At 44.8% G+C, this 18917-nt stretch overlaps 1 protein-coding gene across 1 annotated transcript in view; it reads right to left on the minus strand.

Annotated features, from left to right (window-relative positions):
- The window catches only part of DNER (delta/notch like EGF repeat containing), a 653505-nt gene that overhangs the window by 129786 nt on the left and 504802 nt on the right, over nt 1-18917 (minus strand). Inside the window, exon 7 of the mRNA XM_029616218.1 lies at nt 3412-3525. Within this exon, the coding sequence (XP_029472078.1) occupies nt 3412-3525 (114 nt within the window). The remainder of the gene's footprint in view (nt 1-3411; nt 3526-18917) is intronic.

An 18917-nucleotide genomic window follows, 5' to 3' on the forward strand; every position in this document is an offset into this window, starting at 1 on the left:
TGTTCCCAACAGTGGCCAATCCAAGTCACAAGGACCTGGTAAGTACCCAAACATAATAAATCATAAGTTACTATTGCTTATTAATTAATAGCAGTTTATGGATTTTTCCTCTAGGAACTTATCCAAACCTTTTTTAAACCCAGTTACACTAAGTGCTGAAACCACATCCTCTAGCAATGAATTCCAGAGCTTAACTATGCGCTGAGTGAAAAAGAATTTTCTTTGATTTGTTTTAAATGAGCTACTTGCTAACTTCATGGAGTGCCCTCTGGTCCTTCTTGTTGTGCCCGGTCGCAGACGGCGGCAACCTCTCATGCTCATCTCTTTTTTCCCTGCACCGTTAGTCATTGGGAGAATGGCGGCTGCCGCCAATCGCCGACTCCCCTGGCGTCTCTGGGACAGCGTGGGCGCTGCCGACCACCATCTTACTTCCGGCATCACCTAGGCGCGCGCGCAGGGCCTCCTTATGTATACGTCATGGCGGGAACTTTGGGGGCGTTCCCTCCCGATGTCGTCAACACCACTAGTGTACTTATACTGACTGGCCCATTGCTAAGACGAATTAGCAAGGAGTTCTCTTGCTTGTTAAATCCGCTCTAACTTGAATCTTCTGTTCCAGACTCTCCTCCTGGCATTTGGACACTGAGTACCCGTTCCTTGGGAGTTCTTCCTTGTCTTGTCTATCCGCTCCTCGGAGGGCCTTCCTGCCTAGGACTTCCTGACCCGCTCCTCGGGTATCTCTGCTGGGACCTCCTTATGTGAGTACATTCTCCAACTCCTATCAACCTCACTGAGGTTTCCACAGTGCACCCCATTCCTGAGGCCACTACCGTTCCTTCAGCCTATCTACGCTACTCTATCTGTGCCTGAGGATATCGCTCCACCCATACAAGGTCTACGGCCTGGTTCCTGTATCACAGACCTCTTCCTCCCTGGCATCTATAGTACAGTTTCCTCGGCATACCCCACGTTGCGGGCCACTACTGGATCTGCGTTCAGAGGTACTTCCATCAGCCTGCAGAAATCTCCTAGTGGACCCCGCACTGCGGGCCACTATCGGATCTTCGTATCTACATTATCATCTTGATTACTATATTTGCTCAAAGACTGTGTTTACTACATTTCCTGCTCCTCGGGTTATGTACTATCTTTCTCCTTAATAAAATCTCTCTCACAGCTGTGTTCTACGTCGCTGAGACCACGCCCACCAACGGTGAGGCCCATAGGGCTCCTCCCTGTGAGTGGAGATATCTCTCACCTCACCCCGAGGTTCACAACTTCACCAAAACCATAACACTTCTATTATCTGAGAGAGTAAATAACCAATTTACATTAATTATTTCAAGTCCTTTCATGATTTTGTAGACTTCTATCATATCCCGCCTCAGTCATCTCTTCTCCAAACTGAACAGCCCTAACTTCTTTAGCCTTTCCTCATAAAGCAGCCATTCCATGCCCCTTATCATTTTGGTTGCCCTTCTCTAGTACAGCTATATCCTTTTTGAGATGCGGCGACCAGAACTGCACACAGTATTCAAAGTGCGGTCTCACCATGGAGCGATACAGAGGCATTATGACATTTTCTGTTTTATTCACCATTCCCTTCCTAATAATTCCTAACATTGTTTGCTTTTTTGATTGCTGCAGCACACTGAGCCGACGATTTCAATGTGTTATCCATTATGACACCTAGATCTCTTTTCCTAATATGGAACCTAACATTGTGGAACTACAGAGAGGGTTATTTTCCCCTATATGCATCATCTTGCACTTGGCCACATTAAATTTCACCTGCCATTTGGAAGCCCAATCTTCCAGTCTCTCAAGATCCTCCTGCAATTCATCACAATCCACTTGAGATTTAACTACTCTGCATAATTTTGTGTCATCCACAAATTTGATCACCTCACTCGTCGTACCCCTTTCCAGATAATTTATAAATATATTAAAAAGCTCTGGTCCAAGTACAGATCCCTGAGACACTCCACCGTTTACCTTTTCCCACTGCGAAAACTGACCATTTAATCCTACCAAACCATGCCCCCCCCTTGGTATCCAAATTTGAACCCTACCACTGGACCTCCCACTCTCCTCCCCAGCTCCCCAACCCCTCCTTAAAATCCCTTATGTTGCAATAGTGTGTCAGAGCAACCCCTAGGGCTGCAGCAGCTCCATTTGGAAAATAGTGCAAGCCAGCCGCAAAGACACCTTTGCCCCTATCAGAGAGGGCAAAGGTACATCTGAGGTCAGCCAGTGCCTTTTCGGAAATGGATCTACTGAAGCCAGAGCCCTAGAAAGCACTCCAGCACACCAATGTACCACCAGGGAGTTTAAGGTATTGGCCAGGGGGGGCTCAGGGAATGGGGGAGTCATGTTTTAGACACCAAGAAGGAAGGGTATGGGAATAAGGGGGCGGGACAGGCCAGCACCAGGACCACTTTGTTTTAACTTAAGCTTTTGCCAACTCAGGGGGCGACAGAGGTGGTAGGAGAGGGAGTTTTCATTAAAGCCACAAGGATTTGGACACTTCAGCTGGGAGGAGCAGGGTTCTGCAAGCTTGGGATGCGAGACCATGACTGCACGGTGCCACATTGCTACAGTATTTTTTTCTCTGCAGTATTTTACCACTGAGAAAAAAATATTGTGAGATTCACTAACCTGTGGACCTCAGTACCACAGATTAATGAATTCTGCTGAATTTTCCCTCCAGGGCTCACCCTTAGGCTCCTAAATTTAAGATTGTTATTTATTCCCCTAGATTTAGGAGCTTAAGGGTCAATATTCAAAGCCATTTAGCCAAATAATTCGCAAGTTATGCGGTTAAAAGGCAAGTTTTTTTTTAATCCCGAGCCATTTATCTGCGTAAAATCAGGCCAGACAAAAAGAAGTGTTCTGGGGTGCGCCCTAACTTAGATTACTTCAGTTGCACCCAGCTAATTTAGCCAGTTTACTTTCGACCTGCTCTGAAGCGGGTTTAAAAGTCCTGTGGCTTTATGTAGCTGGGTAAGTTGCCACTAACTGCATATCTTCAAAAGTTATGCGATTCAGTGGCACTGATTTTGGGAGAAAAAAAAAGTATAAACTGGGATTGCAGCTCGATTCCCACAACCCCCCACCCCATCGGCCACCCCCTTGTTCCTCAGAAAGTGCTCCAAAGTGCCTCTCTTCCTCCCACCCACTATCCTGGTACCCTGAAAAGCTACAGCTTCAGCCCGGACCACGATATGCTGCTAGCGCGAGCCTGGCCGAAGGCTTCCAGCACAGCTCATGTGACTAACGCTGGAAGTGTAAGCTACTGGCATTGTTATTCGCACAAGTCACAACAAACGGGTCCATTAATAGGCAGCAAGCAGGAATCCGCGGTGAAAATGGAGCTCCCAATTAAAATCAGAAAATTGCATTGTGCTCTACCTTCTGAACACTGGCAGCTGAAGCCACTGAGACTGGAATAGCAGGTGCCCCCGTTTTTGCATGGCTGGGAGGTGCAGTGGTTAATCTTAGCCTCACAAAGCTCTCCAGTAAAACCTGCAACAAAAGGCACACATTTTGCATTAAATGAAATTCTATAAACCATTTTATTGTGCATTCATGAAAGAACAAGCTGATTAAAGTCCCCCCAAAATGAGGACATTCAACTGCACTTTTTTCTTACAAAAAGCAGAAATCCAATATATTTAGTATTCTGTATCTCACTAGAATTCTTGACCTTTTATAAGCAACTTCTTCCATTAATAACAATGTGAATACGTTTATCTAAAAAGGCCACTACTGTTAGCAGCAGCACCAGTCTAGCAGTAGTGACGCAGATGATTTGATTGCATGAGTATTTCAAAGGCAACAGAAAAATCATACGAAAATCTAAACAAGTTCATCGTGAACATGAGCCCTAACATCTTAGGAAGTTTTGAACATGGCGAGTTCCTTTTTAAACAACCGTGTTTGCATGTCTTTCTTTCACAGGCAGGGGTGGAAGGGATTAGGAAAGAGAGCAGGGAAATGGTGGTGCTAGATGGAGAAATTGCTAAGACGTGCAATGGGTAATATTTTGAACCTGCAGATAGGTGGTGGGGAATGGTTTCCCCTAGGAGGCAAAGTAGGATGGCACTCCTACTGCAAGTACATTCAGAGATCTTTAGTATGCTGATTATCCATGGCATGCTGTAAGGAAAGGATTATTTACTCAAAACAATGCAGATAATTTCCATTACTGTGCACTGTTATTTTGGGGGTTCTATCATTAACTCCACAAATGAGTGTTGCAAAGAGAATCATATAATTAGTTTTCTTGGCAGTTGTTAGCTATTGAACAAGAGCTCCTGGAGATAAAAATCTGCTAGAATGACAATGGATCAGATCCAAGTAGAGAAAAAAAGAACTAAAGTAAAACAATCTACAAAATACCCAGGTTATAGAGGATCTGCAGATACCCGAAATAAAATACAAGTAGACATGCAACCTATTTACTGTAAATATTAGAACTAAAGGGTTGATTCATAGACATAATTCTGCAATATATAAAGCACTTGTTCCGTTTTGCCTGCATTTAAAATACTGATAATGCTAGATGATGGTCTAACCATTCAAGTACATTTTAAAAGCCCTGCATGCGTGAATTATGGGGGTTACGCGCTGAAGTGCTGGGCCTTTGAAACGGGGCGGTCCGGGGGAGCATGGTCTGGGTGGGGAGGGGCAGGGCGCGGGCAAGCGAGGACATCTCCTCGGGAGCAGAAGTAATCTCTGTGCGCCCGCTGGCTGCTCGGCGCAGGCTTCCCTGGGACAGCGTCGAATGGCGTTGTCCCGGCCCACCCCTGTGCCCTGCCCCTCCCCACCCAGACCACGCTCCCAGCCCACCCCTTTTCAAAGACCCGGCACGTTGGCACTTATCAGGGGGTTATGCGCGTGGCCGGGCCCTTACAAAAAATCCGCACGACATGCGCAGGCCCCGGCCACACACGTAACCGCCGTAATTCATGTGCGCAGGGCTTTTAAAATGTACTTGTTATTGAACAAAACGTAGTTAGGAGCGGACTGGGAGGGAACTGGGCAAGCCCTACTCCTGTTGCCGCATGTGGCCTATTAAAATTTCACACACCCCCCCCCGTGCGCGGAGGCCACCCATCTGCACATGCGTGCACGGATGTTAAAATCCACCACGCATGTGTGCACGGATATCGCATTTTATAACACGCACGCCTGTTATAAAATAGCTGTGTCCATGTGCTCGCACTGGGAACCGCGTGCACATGGATGCATGTGCGCGGGTCTTAAAGTCGACCCCTTTTTGAATAATTTGTAGCAAATCTGTAGTGATAGACTATAATACCATTTGTATTGGGCCTTGATTTGCTTGATGTGATTCATGTTGGTGATTGGGGCTAACAATGAAAAAGCAATATTTTACGGAGGAACAAACATATAAAATTGCTATATAATGTTTCCCAATTAATACCTAGAAACTTAGGGTCCACTAATTAAGGCATTTTACACAGGTAAAAGTGTGCCCCTTCGCCTTCCTTCAGAGCAGGCAAAAGCATGCAATGTGTCTGCTTCCAGGGTGCACATTTTTACCCGCTTTCCAAAAGTGGAGAAAGAGTACGCGTGACTGAACTTTCAAATGGCCAGACTTTGTGCCTGATTCAGTGCAGCTGCAACGTACATGGGTACCTGTCGTTTTTGCGTGCCAAAAGGATTTTCAAAAGTTCCTTTAGGAAACAGGCTTGCAGCCCCACAGAGTTTTTCAAAATTGTCTTCCCAAATATCATTGTTTCCCAACCAACAGACTTGCATATTAACATTTGATCTTGACCTGGCATATAGGATTGCCCTCAGATTTACAGCAGGATCACACTAGGTGCCAATGATATGTCCTTTTTAAATTGTTGACATTTTTTGTACATTTTTCTTAAAACATTCATAACATAGGCTACTGGGCTTAATATGAATGCCACGATGACCCAATTAGAAACCAAAAAGGAGGCTGTGGCACATAGCTAATCTGGAGGTTGAATTGACTATTTAAAATGGTCTTCTAAGATCAAAAAAGTTGGCCTCAAAACGCAGAAGAGCAGCAAACAGCCTGTCAATGAGTGGACAGTGGAGTGGACAGTGGAGTGCCTCAGGGATCTGTATTGGGACCCTTACTGTTCAATATATTTATAAATGATCTGGAAAGAAATACGACGAGTGAGATAATCAAATTTGCAGATGACACAAAATTGTGCAGAGTAGTTAAATCACAAGCAGATTGTGATAAATTGCAGGAAGACCTTGTGAGACTGGAAAATTGGGCATCCAAATGGCAGATGAAATTTAATGTGGAAAAGTGCAAGGTGATGCATATAGGGAAAAATAACCCATGCTATAATTACACGATGTTGGGTTCCATATTAGGTGCTACAACCCAAGAAAGAGATCTAGGTGTCATAGTGGATAACACATTGAAATCGTCGGTTCAGTGTGCTGCGGCAGTCAAAAAAGCAAACAGAATGTTGGGAATTATTAGAAAAGGAATGATGAATAAAACGGAAAATGTCATAATGCCTCTGTATCGCTCCATGGTGAGACCGCACCTTGAATACTGTGTACAATTCTGGTCGCCGCATCTCAAAAAAGATATAATTGCGATGGAGAAGGTACAGAGAAGGGCTACCAAAATGATAAGGGGAATGGAACAACTCCCCTATGAGGAAAGACTAAAGAGATTAGGACTTTTCAGCTTGGAGAAGAGACGACTGAGGGGGGATATGATAGAGGTGTTTAAAATCATGAGAGGTCTAGAACGGGTAGATGTGAATCGGTTATTTACTCTTTCAGATAGTAGAAGGACTAGGGGACACTCCATGAAGTTAGCATGGGGCACATTTAAAACTAATCGGAGAAAGTTCTTTTTTACTCAACGCACAATTAAACTCTGGAATTTGTTGCCAGAGAATGTGGTTCGTGCAGGTAGTATAGCTGTGTTTAAAAAAGGATTGGATAAGTTCTTGGAGGAGAAGTCCATTACCTGCTATTAGGTTCACTTAGAGAATAGCCACTGCCATTAGCAATGGTTACATGGAATAGACTTAGTTTTTGGGTACTTGCCAGGTTCTTATGGCCTGGATTGGCCACTGTTGGAAACAGGATGCTGGGCTTGATGGACCCTTGGTCTGACCCAGTATGGCATTTTCTTATGTTCTTATGTTCTTATGTAAAAGGAGACACTTGGCTAGAACAACTTTTTATCTTCTCGTCGACAGATGCAGAATGATAGGATAGATCCTTCGCTGTCTTCTTTGGAGAGCTGAATGTTTTTAGATCCTTCTGTTCTGCTTTGATTGGTTTGGGGGTCATTCTTATTATGGTGTTTTGTTCCTTTTCTGCTTTTTAAAAATGTTTTGAACTCCCTCACCATGAGTGCAACTTTCAAATAACTTTGCATGGTCGCATATATGGCCAGGGGGAGATCTATGATAGCATTTTATAACCCGCACATCTCAGATAGGAGTAGCCTGCTGGTTAGAGACATAGACTACAACTCCAGGGACCCAGTGTTCAAAACCTGCTTTCACTCTGTGTGAGCAGGGGCAAGTCACTTTACTCTCCATTCCCTCAGTTACAAAATTAAGATTGTAAACCCTGTAGGAATAGGGAAGTACCTGAATGTAATCTGCTTTGAAGTGGTGGAATATAAACTGCACATACAGCAGGTATATGAACACATGCATTGGAAGTATTTTAATGTATTAAACACAATTACATTTCCTACCCATTTTTAAAATATACATGCGTATATGTTCCGGGTGAAAAGAACGTAGGACTTGCTCATGTAAAAGCCTTACGCGTGGAAGTTGGTATATTTTAAAACATGCGCACGATAAACTGAAACTGCCAGTTTTCCAATTTCGCTACAAGTTGGCTCCGTCCTCCTCCAGTTCACTGAGACCCTCCTGGATCTTCAGCCTGAACACCCAGACCTCCCACCCAGCCCGCAGAACACACAATAAACAAGTTTGATATCAGTCACGCAGGCGTAAAATTACGTGAGCATGTTGCCAAATGTGTAAAATAGCAACTTGCATGTGCAACTGTTAGCTCCGCCCTGGAACGCCACCTACACTGCCCCTTTATTGCACGAGTATATGTGAGCACGAAACCTAAAGTACACACTTTCTTTTTGAAGTTTAAAAAATAGCAATTACGTACAGAACTCTTTGAAAATTCACCCCACAATATGAAGTTACAGATATTGAGTGTGAATATCTTTCTTCTTTTTCTCTTTTCCATTTAATAATGTTCCTTTATAGTTTTTCTTCAGTTGTATATGAGAAGTTATAAATATAAAAATGAAAAAAATATTTAAATAAAACGAGGCTTTTGGGTCCTATCCAGCTCCGAGTCGCAGAATGCATTATTAATCTTATTAAAATATGCATCGATCTCATTAGTCCTTTTTGGACTGGTGATGTCAGTTCCTTATTAGGAAAAAAAGCAGAGGGAGTGAACGAACCATGCTTAATGAATATCAGTGCAAACTAAAGGCAAGAAGCTGGAAATGCTCATCCACATTTCAGTCTCAATCTTGCATCATTTACATAATCTCAAACACCTATTAAGCCCAGATGAATGGGGAGTAAGATGTCTATAAAAAAAAAAAGATTTACAATGTGCTAAAAACAGGCAATGGCTCAGTAAGATCAGCAGGTGGCAAAACATTAAGCTACACCTTTTCCCATCTATATAGTCTATTTTCCCCTTCACTGAATAATAACTGTCAAGCTGCACGGAGCAGCAGTTACTACCCTTAACAGAAGGCATGGGATTACTACCCTTAACCAATAAGCCTTGATGCTTTTGATGCAACTACAACATCGCTCTCTGCTATGAAGGTGGGGGGTGGAAGGAAAAAGGAATTTGGATTCAGAGGCAACCAACACTAGCCATGACTTTTTTACCGCCTGGGGTGCTGATGCGCAGACATCAAGGAAAAAAACACAAGACTGCTTCTACAGCCAAGTCCATAAAGTAAAGAGCGTCAAGCAAAACTGATTGATACATGGGGGTAACCTGCATGGCACGGCAGATACTATCATGGGAAGCTTGCTAGGCAGACTGGATGGACTATTGGTCCTTTTCTGCCGTCATGTCTATGTTAAGCTCATTAAAGGTACACTATTGGCAGTACCCTAACAAAACACACAATACTCAATTCCTGCGCTGTTTTCATGGCCACCCAGCTCACCATATTAACAGAAGATAGAGGCTGAAGCCCACGGAAGGGCATCTTCAACAGACATATAGTAATGTGATTTATAGATGTTACGTACTACTGGCTGGAAGTATCAATAGTATGGTTTATACATTTTATAAATACATAAATAAAACAATAGAAAGGGCTCTGTCTTCATAGTTACTTCTCATTAGGACAACAGTAGCTTGTCCATCTCATTCATCACTCACATTAAAAAAACAGTAACTTATATACTAGCAAACTTTGCTCACCAGCCAAAGGTTCAGGGATACCAGACGTGGAAGTAACCAGACCATGAACAAAAAATGGCTATATCTGGAGGCAGAGGAGTGAGTGCTGCCACTCACTCATCCTGCAGTTTAGATCCTTGTTAAAAAGAGGGAGAAGGGCAAAGTGAGCCCAGTCACTTTAAGGGATAATTTTCAAACCCATTTAATGCATAAAACAAGGGGTAACAATGATTTGTGGTGCCTGCACATGATCTTGAATGGCTGGTGTCTACTTTTTATGAGCGAGAGCCCTTATGTTCTAATTATTTAGACAGTGTATTCTGCATCGGTGTTTGTCGGAGTGATCTTTGGAGATATTTTGTTCTAAAATCGACCCAGGCTCACTGCACACAGCAGTATGTACGTAACACGGTTTTGTGTACCTAAACAAGGGGCTCTCATCCTTTAGTTCCTGCAGCAGAGCATTTCATACGAGTGGTCCTTGTACACAAAAGAGACGTTTGCAGGATTCATCAAGTCTGATTAGTTTGAAGGAGCATTAAAGTAAACTCTAAGAGGCAAATCGTAGAAGCTGTGCTGGCTTACAACTTAACAGCAGCATTGAAACTGGGTGGTGCCAAATCATTAAAACCTATAAAAATTAATAAACTAATTTATATTTTATCTGCCATTCTGTCAGTAACCAGTGGTATTTAGCCAACACTGGTGTAATGTGCATGCAAAAGAAGAGCACATGCTTGTCTTGTGTCCACGGACTGGTGCATTCTATGTCCATTCTGACTTTTTATTTCTTTCTGTTTATTTTACTTTTCCAGCGTATCGTATGTGTAAATATTTTTTCCCTTTGTATATTGCTTTCTTCCCTCTTCTTCTTTTCCCTCTGATTACCCAGGTCATGCAAAAGGAATAAGTTCTGTAATGCAGCCTTCTCAGCAGAACGTGCTTGCAGACCCCCGGGGTTTATCCTTGGAATGGAAGAGATGCTCGTTTTGATCTTGCTGGTTTTTGTGTTCTCCGTGGAGTCTACCTTCTTGCTAGCTCTTTTTAAAAATCCTTTTAGTCCCTCCATGAAATGCTCTCTCTCTGCCACCGGGAACAGGTAAAGGAAAAAAAATCAAAACAGTGGAGGAGGAGGCCCGGGCTCTCCACCACATCAGAAAGAGACATAAGAGGCTCTGCCATCACTTCTCACCTTCTACAGCTATTTTTTTTTAATTCTCAGTATAGTTTATAGTTTATTATTCTTTATATACTGACATATCGGGGTTCCATCATTATCGGTTTACAATAAATAAACATAAGAAACAAAAATGACACATACATTAATTAAAAATTAAAATACAAATCAGCATGGTAAAATAACAATAAATAAGTACTAAAATTCTAATAAGTACTTACAATAATTAATAAAATGACTACTTATATTACTCTATGCTAAAATCAACATAAATAGCAGCACTTCCTAAAACAATCATAAAATTTTATTTGCTTTCCGCAAAAGCACACTTAAAAAGCCAGGTTTTTAATTCTGCCTCAAATTTCTTTATATCAGCCTGAAGTCGCAATTCTACTGGCAGAGAGTTCCACAGTTTGTTTATTTATTTATTTTATTTTATTTAAAAATTTTTCTATACCGTCGTTTAGTAATGTACCATCACAACGGTTTACATTTCCGGGCCCGAAATTGACACTGCTCTATCTCTGAAAAAAAAACAACAAACATCTTGCTCTATGTCTTTTCTGATAGTCATGTTTGCATACCACTAAACCTGAGTATGAGTACAGGCGTATGGGCACATGTGTACAGTACAGGTAGGGCATGTGTATAAGAGAGAGGACATGTGAGCATGAGGTATGCATGTTAGGGAGGGTCATGTGCGATTATTGGGTATGTTGGCATGCCTAAGAAGCAGGAATGTCTAGACATTTCTCAAAAGCTGCGTGCCACAATTCCCAGCACAGAACGCAATGATAATCTTGCGAAAAGCAGCAATAAAGGGCTCTAAAATGGGATGTTTATGATCTCATTCCTGACACCTTTTTTCCAATGAAGTATGAAAGAGTAAAAGGAAGTAAAGTCGCACAGCACGAGTGTCATGATTTTCCATGGGAGAAAAAGACATTTCACACTTTTCCTCCCATTCAGATTAATAGGAGCCATATGGTAAGCATGGAATCTCAAAACACTACACCTGCTCTGAGCAGGTATAAATAGATTCAAGATAGAGGATGTTAGGAGGTGAGCAAACAGCATACATGTGTGGGTGACAAGGAGGCAGGGCAGAGTGTATTAATGGCAGGTCTGGACTGGTTTCCCTTCCTGTGGGCTCCAAATGTCTTTTTCTGAACTGTGGCAAATATCCTGAATATCCCTCCTTCCCCTCCATCCCAAATAAGCCATTTTACAATGATTTCCATTCAATTAACCCTAAATGTCTGGTACTATTTGCCAAGTTGAGCCCCAAATTTGCAATATAGTTGCGATGGAGAAGGTACAGAGAAGGGCGACCAAAATGATAAGGGGAATGGAACAACTCCCCTATGAGGAAAGACTGAAGAGGTTAGGACTTTTCAGCTTGGAGAAGAGACGGCTGAGGGGGATATGATAGAGGTGTTTAAAATCATGAGCGGTCTAGAACGGGTAAATGTGAATCGGTTATTTACTCTTTCGGATAGTAGAAAGACTAGGGGGCACTCCATGAAGTTAGCATGGGGCACATTTAAAACTAATCAGAGAAAGTTCTTTTTCACTCAACGCACAATTAAACTCTGGAATTTGTTGCCAGAGGATGTGGTTAGTGCAGTTAGTATAGCTGTGTTTAAAAAAGGATTGGATAAGTTCTTGGAGGAGAAGTCCATTACCTGCTATTAAGTTCACTTAGAGAATAGCCACTGCCATTAGCAACGGTGGAAGAGACTTAGTTTTTGGGTACTTGCCAGGTTCTTATGGCCTGGATTGGCCACTGTTGGAAACAGGATGCTGGGCTTGATGGACCCTTGGTCTGACCCAGTATAGCATGTTCTTATGTTCTTAATCCTAGAAAGCACAAATTATTCTGAAGAACACAGTTTGCTACCTATTCCATGAAAATGAACTATTTCATAAAATTATGATCTGTAATGTTTATTTGATTTATATGCCGCCTTTCACACACTTCAAGGTGGATTACATTCAGGTACTGTATATATTTGCCTGTTCCCAGAGGGCTCACAGTCTAAGGGGGTCATTTACTGAAGTTTTTTTTTTCCCATTTTGTGCCTACGGGAAAAATGCTTAGCAAAAGGGGCCGTAGGTTGGTACCTGAGACAGGGTCGCCAGGAGCAGCGGCCGGCTTTGAACGCTGACTTCCCTTATTTGTACTCTGCTGCTGTAACCACTAGACTACTCCTCCAGTATTTTCTCCACTTGAAAAAGAATATTCTTCCTTGGGGATTTAACAGAAACTAATGAGTGCTGCAAGCTATCATTTTATTAAATGAGCCAGACTACCTGTCCATCATTTCCAACCGCAGTTCTCTTGTGAATGTTAATTTTGTATTATTCCTTTATTTCTTCATTAACCTAGAAAGGCAATATAATTTGCTGTTATATTGCGGCGTGCAGCCCATGGTCATCCATTCTTGAATGCTGTTTTTAACAAAAAGAAAACATCTGTTGCTCTACTCGATAGCTTGTGCAGCACGCTGTGAATTAAACTGACATTTAACCTGCTGTCATATCCTGTACACAAAACAGTGTTGACCATGCAGGAACATAAACGTTCAAACCATGAGCGAGCAGCTGTCCACTGCAGTTTATTGTATTTTATGTTATGTGAAGAATTATACTGTGCCACGTGCATGCGCCAGCTTATTTCCTATCCTTTTAAGCAGCTTGGAGTATGCGCTCAAATAACTGCTGGAATCCTGAGAGATCGATATTCAAAAGCTCCTGCCTGGGCAACGTTTGGAATCGCCCGGACAGAAAAAAAAAACCCAAGATTTCAAAATCCCCCCCCCCCAGATCTCTGGCTAAATGTTGTCTTGGGTAACTTCACTACTCACCCAACTTTTAGCCAGGGGCATTCCAGACGTGGAGCTGAACCTTAGCTGGTGAGCGCTGCTATTTAAGCTAAAGGTAGTTGGAAAAATCTGGTTGGAAAAATAGCTGTCGTAAAGTTATATTCAGCGGTACACGTACCCAGGTCAAGTAACTTTGATCTGGAGTAGTTTTCCTTCTCACTAGCATGCTGAATATTGACCTCTGAGGGAATGACTCAGCATCCATCCTTTTTATGCCTTGACATTCTCTAGAAACAGATATCAGCGTAGGACGATTAAGTGGCTGACATGGGAAAGCAAATGATGAAGGAAGCAGAGAGTTAAGGACAAGCAAGCAGCTGCAAAACATGAGATCTGGGAGGAGGTTCTGAGTGCGAATCTGCTGAAAAGACACAAAAGCAAATAAAATGGAGAAAAAAAATTCCAAGAAATGGAACACAATATAAAGACAAAAGCAAAAAAAAAAAAAGTTTATGTTTATTTAAACTCGATATACAGCACATCCATATCATTTTCTAGCTGGCTTATAGTTTTCCTTGTACTCAAAAAAAACTACAATCTGTCCGTTTAATACAGGCAAGAATCAGATAAGTGCACAGTTTCATAGATTTCATTCACAAAACTGCTCATACCATAAAAGTTGCAAAGTAAAATACAAAGATGCTCCTGTGGGACAGCCGAATAATGTTCTTAGGCTGGAGGCATTTTTAATATGGACTTCAGCCTTCTTCTTAAAGATTTTAACTTTATTAAAGCATAACTCAACACACAGCATATGTAGACTGCCTCCAACAGTGTATTCACACCATTACCATATACAGAGAGAGGAGTCAGGAGCTCCTTCTCCTGGAGACAGGGGGGACCTCCTCATTCCAGCTGGGCTGCGCCTCTTATCCTGCCCAGCAGGGTCCCTCCCAAAGAGCTCTCTTCCTCCATGGGTTTTAAGGTAGACCAGGCATCTAGCCTGCTCCTGTACAGGTTAAGGAAAAATAGTAGGGCTACTTTGTTACAGTATTGCGTTTCCGGCCGCTGTGCAGCCTCCCGTCCACCAGAGGACTCCAGCGAGCCTGGTTCTGAACAGTACTCTCCAGCACATCCCTGGCTTCTTGCCTCAGCCAGGTCTACAGACTCCGCGCCACCAAGGGACCTCCACGAGCTCACTCCCCTGGCTGGCCAAGCCCCTCTCGCCAGCCTGCACCATGCCCAGACTCCAACATTATTTCACTATATCTAGCCCCTGCCTCAGGGCTTCGGCATCGAGTTCCCTTGGACTTCTTGCTCTAGCCACTTCTGACTCTTGGCCTTCCCAAGCCATTCCTTGTGTTTCCTCGTGACCTCTGGGCCTCTGATTCTAGTCTTGCCTTGCTTTGTCCTGTACTCTTTGGGCTTTCTGACCTTGGTCTTTTCCTGCCTTGTCTTGTAGCCATTTGGCCTTCTGTCTTTGGCTTTGCCCTGTGGACTTTGGGCCTTCTGTACCTCCCTTGCCTTTCGGCCTTCTCCAGGCTTTTCCTTGCCTCTGGTCTTGCCTAGCCCTGAGGCTTCCCTAGGTCTCTTTATGTTACTAGGCCGCTGTCTTGCCCTTCAGGGCTTTCTTGCCTATGCTGCCTTTGGGCTTTATGTTTCATGGTTTGTGTTGTCCTTGTCTTCTCTCGTTCTGTCTGAGTCCTGTGTTCCAGTCTGTCCCTGAGCTCCTGAGTTCACTCTTACCTCCACTCAGCTCCAGTCTGTTCCTGTGTTCCAGTTCTCTCTTACCTCCACGCAGCTCCAGCCTAGCCTACGCTCCATTCCTGAGCTCCAGTTGTTACAAACGTGGAGGCGCAGTCGCTTGCTCAAGGGAGATTGTGAGCCCTTGGGCCACAGCATGGCTCAGGGAGAAGCCCCAAGATACACCGTGGGAGGTGAGTGTGTTCAGACATGGGTGGAGCAGGAACAAAGCTGGACCAGAAACAAGGCAAAGAACGTCAGGAATTGAAACAAGGCAGGCTCAGCCCTCCACTGGACCTACATGCACCAGTGAGACCCAGCAATGCAATGCTGGTCTCAGGAGTAGTCGTCCGGCCACTTGGTAGCCCTTCCGGACCTGCCGCTTGGGAACAATGAGTGCATGAGGCCAGACGGAGGCTGAGGGCAGGAACAAGATGAAACATGGAACTTGGAAGACTCAGATGAAGACTCAGAATACTTGGAAGACTCAGATGAGGTCTCAGGATACTTGGAAGACTCGGACAAGGACTCAGGATATTTGGAAGACTCAGACGAAGACTCAGGATACTTGGAAGATTTGGGCAAGGATTCAGGAACTTGGAAGTCTCAGGCAAGGATTCAGAATTCAGGCATTAGTACTGGGTGATTACTGCATCGCAGCGCGGCCTACACAGCTGCCTATGGCTGCTTGCAGACCACGCCGGAGGCGAAGCAGACTCCAGGCAAAGCAGTGGAACTTGGAACTGGAAACATGTTGAAGATTCAGGAGAGGCCTGCATCGAGGCGTGCCCTACACAGCTGCCTTTGGCTGATCGTGGATCACGCTGAAGGGGAGCAGGTTCTGACAAGAGTCTTGGGCATGGACAGAAGCAGGCACAAGGTACTACGAAGACCAGGACAGGATTCAAGACTCAGGATTCAAGACTCAGAACTCAGATTTCAGGAACAGACCTCGGCATTAAAAACAAGGGCCTTCTGGAGACTTGCACTGCAGACATGAAGACAGGCCTTGTGTCACGAAGTGCCCTACACAGCTCCCCATGGGTTGATCATGGACCATGTCGGTGCACACCAGGAAAGGTGGACAAGCAAGGAACCTGGAAGCAGGACGAAGAGCCAGAGGCGAGGACATCAGGACCAGGACTGGAACACGGAACATCAGGAGCTTCTGGACACGGAACAGGCAATGAAGGAGCTCCGATGAGGAACAAGACCAGGAACATCAGACGAAGATGTCAGAAAGCTCTGTTGTTAAAGCTGGCATTTAGCAATCTGTAGTTATTTAGAATAGTTGCGGGTGGATCCTTGGACCAGTGGCAGGTGACAACGCCCTCGGGGAAAATCCCGAGAGGGACCACTGGTCAGGCTTAGTGTAGGAGACAGACACAGACTAGTTCTTTTATTAGACAATATAGTAAACCACCAGAGGTGGCAGTAGTGAGTTGGAAGTGCCCGGCTGGGCTGTAGTCCCTCAGGGTCTGGAACAGTGATCCCAAGGTGGCTGAGCTGTAGAGAAACTAAGAAAGTGAGTAGGCAAAGCATGCAGCGTTCAGGAACAAGTCCTTGATGGTAACACTCACACAATAGTCTCTTAAGGCAGCCTAGGAGATGGTATGCATTATGCCCTCGAGGAGCAAGTACCTGGACCCAGGGAAAGCTCTGAGAGATAGATGGAAACTCACAATGTTGTAAGCAGCGATGACTTCTTAGCAGAAGTGGCATTCAGGAGCAAGTCAGGGACGTGGGCCCTCGAGGAGCGAGTACCAGTTCCGGACTGTGACCTGAAAAGAAAAAGAGAGAGCGAGACCCCCGAGGAGCGGGTACCTCTAGTGAAGTCCGAGGAGGCAGAGTAGCTAGAGTTGCGGAGAGCGAATCCCATCCGCAGCGACCAGGAGGAAGCTAGGTAAACCAATCCCTTGCTAACTCATCTTGTTAGTGAAAACTGAGACCTTAAATAACTGGAGCTGGTGACATCATCTCAGGGGGATGCCCCTGAGGTTCGCGCCAATGCTGGTACATCAGTCGGGCCACGCGCGCACCCTTAGGCATCTGGTCAACATGGCGGTTGGCAGCGTCGAGCTGGTCCAGGGACGCCGGAGAAGGACGGCTTGGAGACGCTGCAGCAGCTAGCCTTCCATCAACCCCGAAGGGAGTCGCCAACGAGGTGAGGTGGGCGGAGCGGAGATGTCGGGCAACAACGGACACAACAGAAGGAGACCAGGAACATCAAGAACATGGAACACGGAACCATCTGGACAGGAGCAGACCATGGAAGACCTTGACCGGAGAAGAGGAACATGGACGACCATGGAACTGATTCGAAGGCCCCAAGGAAGTGAAGCTGAGCCCTTTCATAGGGGTGGACTAGGGCAAGGACCGATGACATCATCGTTGGGGCTGCGGGGCTTTTCCCGCCACTGGCCCTTTATATAACAAGAAGAGGCGCGTGCCCACGTCTAGAGGGCCCATTGGAAGATCGGCGTCAGCTGCGTCCCAGCAGCAAAGGAGCAGGGCTGGAGGCGGCTTCCTGCCGCGAAGGCAGGAAGTGGCGGCAGCATCCTGCCGCATGATAGAGGGATCCCGGCGGTGGCTTCCTTGCAGCAAAGGTGGACAGCAGCAGTGGCATAGGCAGCGGCAGTCTGGGGTGGCCCAGGCTGCACGATGAGGGTGGTGGTAACGTGCCGTTGGGCCAGGGAGCAGGGCATCTGGCTGCGGTGAGTGGAGGGCCTGCTCACAGAATGGGCTCTGCGAGCAAGACCTTAACATCAGTATAGCCTGTTCCTGAGCTCCAACCCAGCCTGCACTCCATTCCTGAGCTCCAGTCCAGTCTGCACTCTGTTCCCGAGCTTCAGTCCAGCCTGTACTCTGTTCCAAAGTTTCAGTCCAACCTGCATTCCATTCCTGAGCTCAGCCCTGCCTGTACATCATCCCTTGCTCCAGCCTCACTGGACTGCCCAATCTACCTCTAGTCTGTCCTGCCATCCCTTTCTTCCCTAGAGGTGGTGTTCACCACCCTTCCCCAGCTCCAAACCTGCAGTTCCATTATCAAGAGCAAGAAAAACAATTGGTTGAGCTGTGCATTCATTCCATTAATTTATGCACAATTTTATTAACATAGCTGTTTGAATTTTAAAAATTATGAGGGCCATATAGAAAAGGATTAAAAAAATCCTGCCATTGTCACCAGCTCTGAGTTAGCTGGCTAATGACTTAGCCCAACAACTCAGGAGCGATCTGGTGGTGAATCAGGGTGGAATAGATTTATCTGGCTAACTTGCTGATAAGTGGGTATTAGTTAGTGAGATAAATGTGGCTAACATAGCCATATCTCCCACCACAGCCCTCCAAGCATTTAGGAAAACATAAAAACATTGTGGCAGAAAAAGACCACATGGCCCATCCAGTCTGCTCAACTGTCCAATTAATTTCTCATCACTTCCTTAGAGATCCCCTGTATTTATCCCATGATTTCTTGAAATCAAATACTATTTTTGTCTCCACCACCTCCCTCTATAGGGAGACTGTTCTATGCATCCACCAATCTCTCTATAAAGAAATATTTTCTAGGATTACTCCTTTCACCTGTTACGATTCTACCCTCAGGCAACCTCTCCATGTTTTTTCTTGCCTTCTTCAGCAGCCTGGAGGTTGCTGACGTACTCTCTCGTGGCCAGAGCCATGCTGCTGCCAGCAACGCGGACAGGAGGCCGACG

This window comes from Rhinatrema bivittatum, chromosome 9 (genome assembly GCF_901001135.1).
Source record: "Rhinatrema bivittatum chromosome 9, aRhiBiv1.1, whole genome shotgun sequence".
Classification (NCBI taxonomy): Eukaryota; Metazoa; Chordata; class Amphibia; order Gymnophiona; family Rhinatrematidae; genus Rhinatrema; species Rhinatrema bivittatum.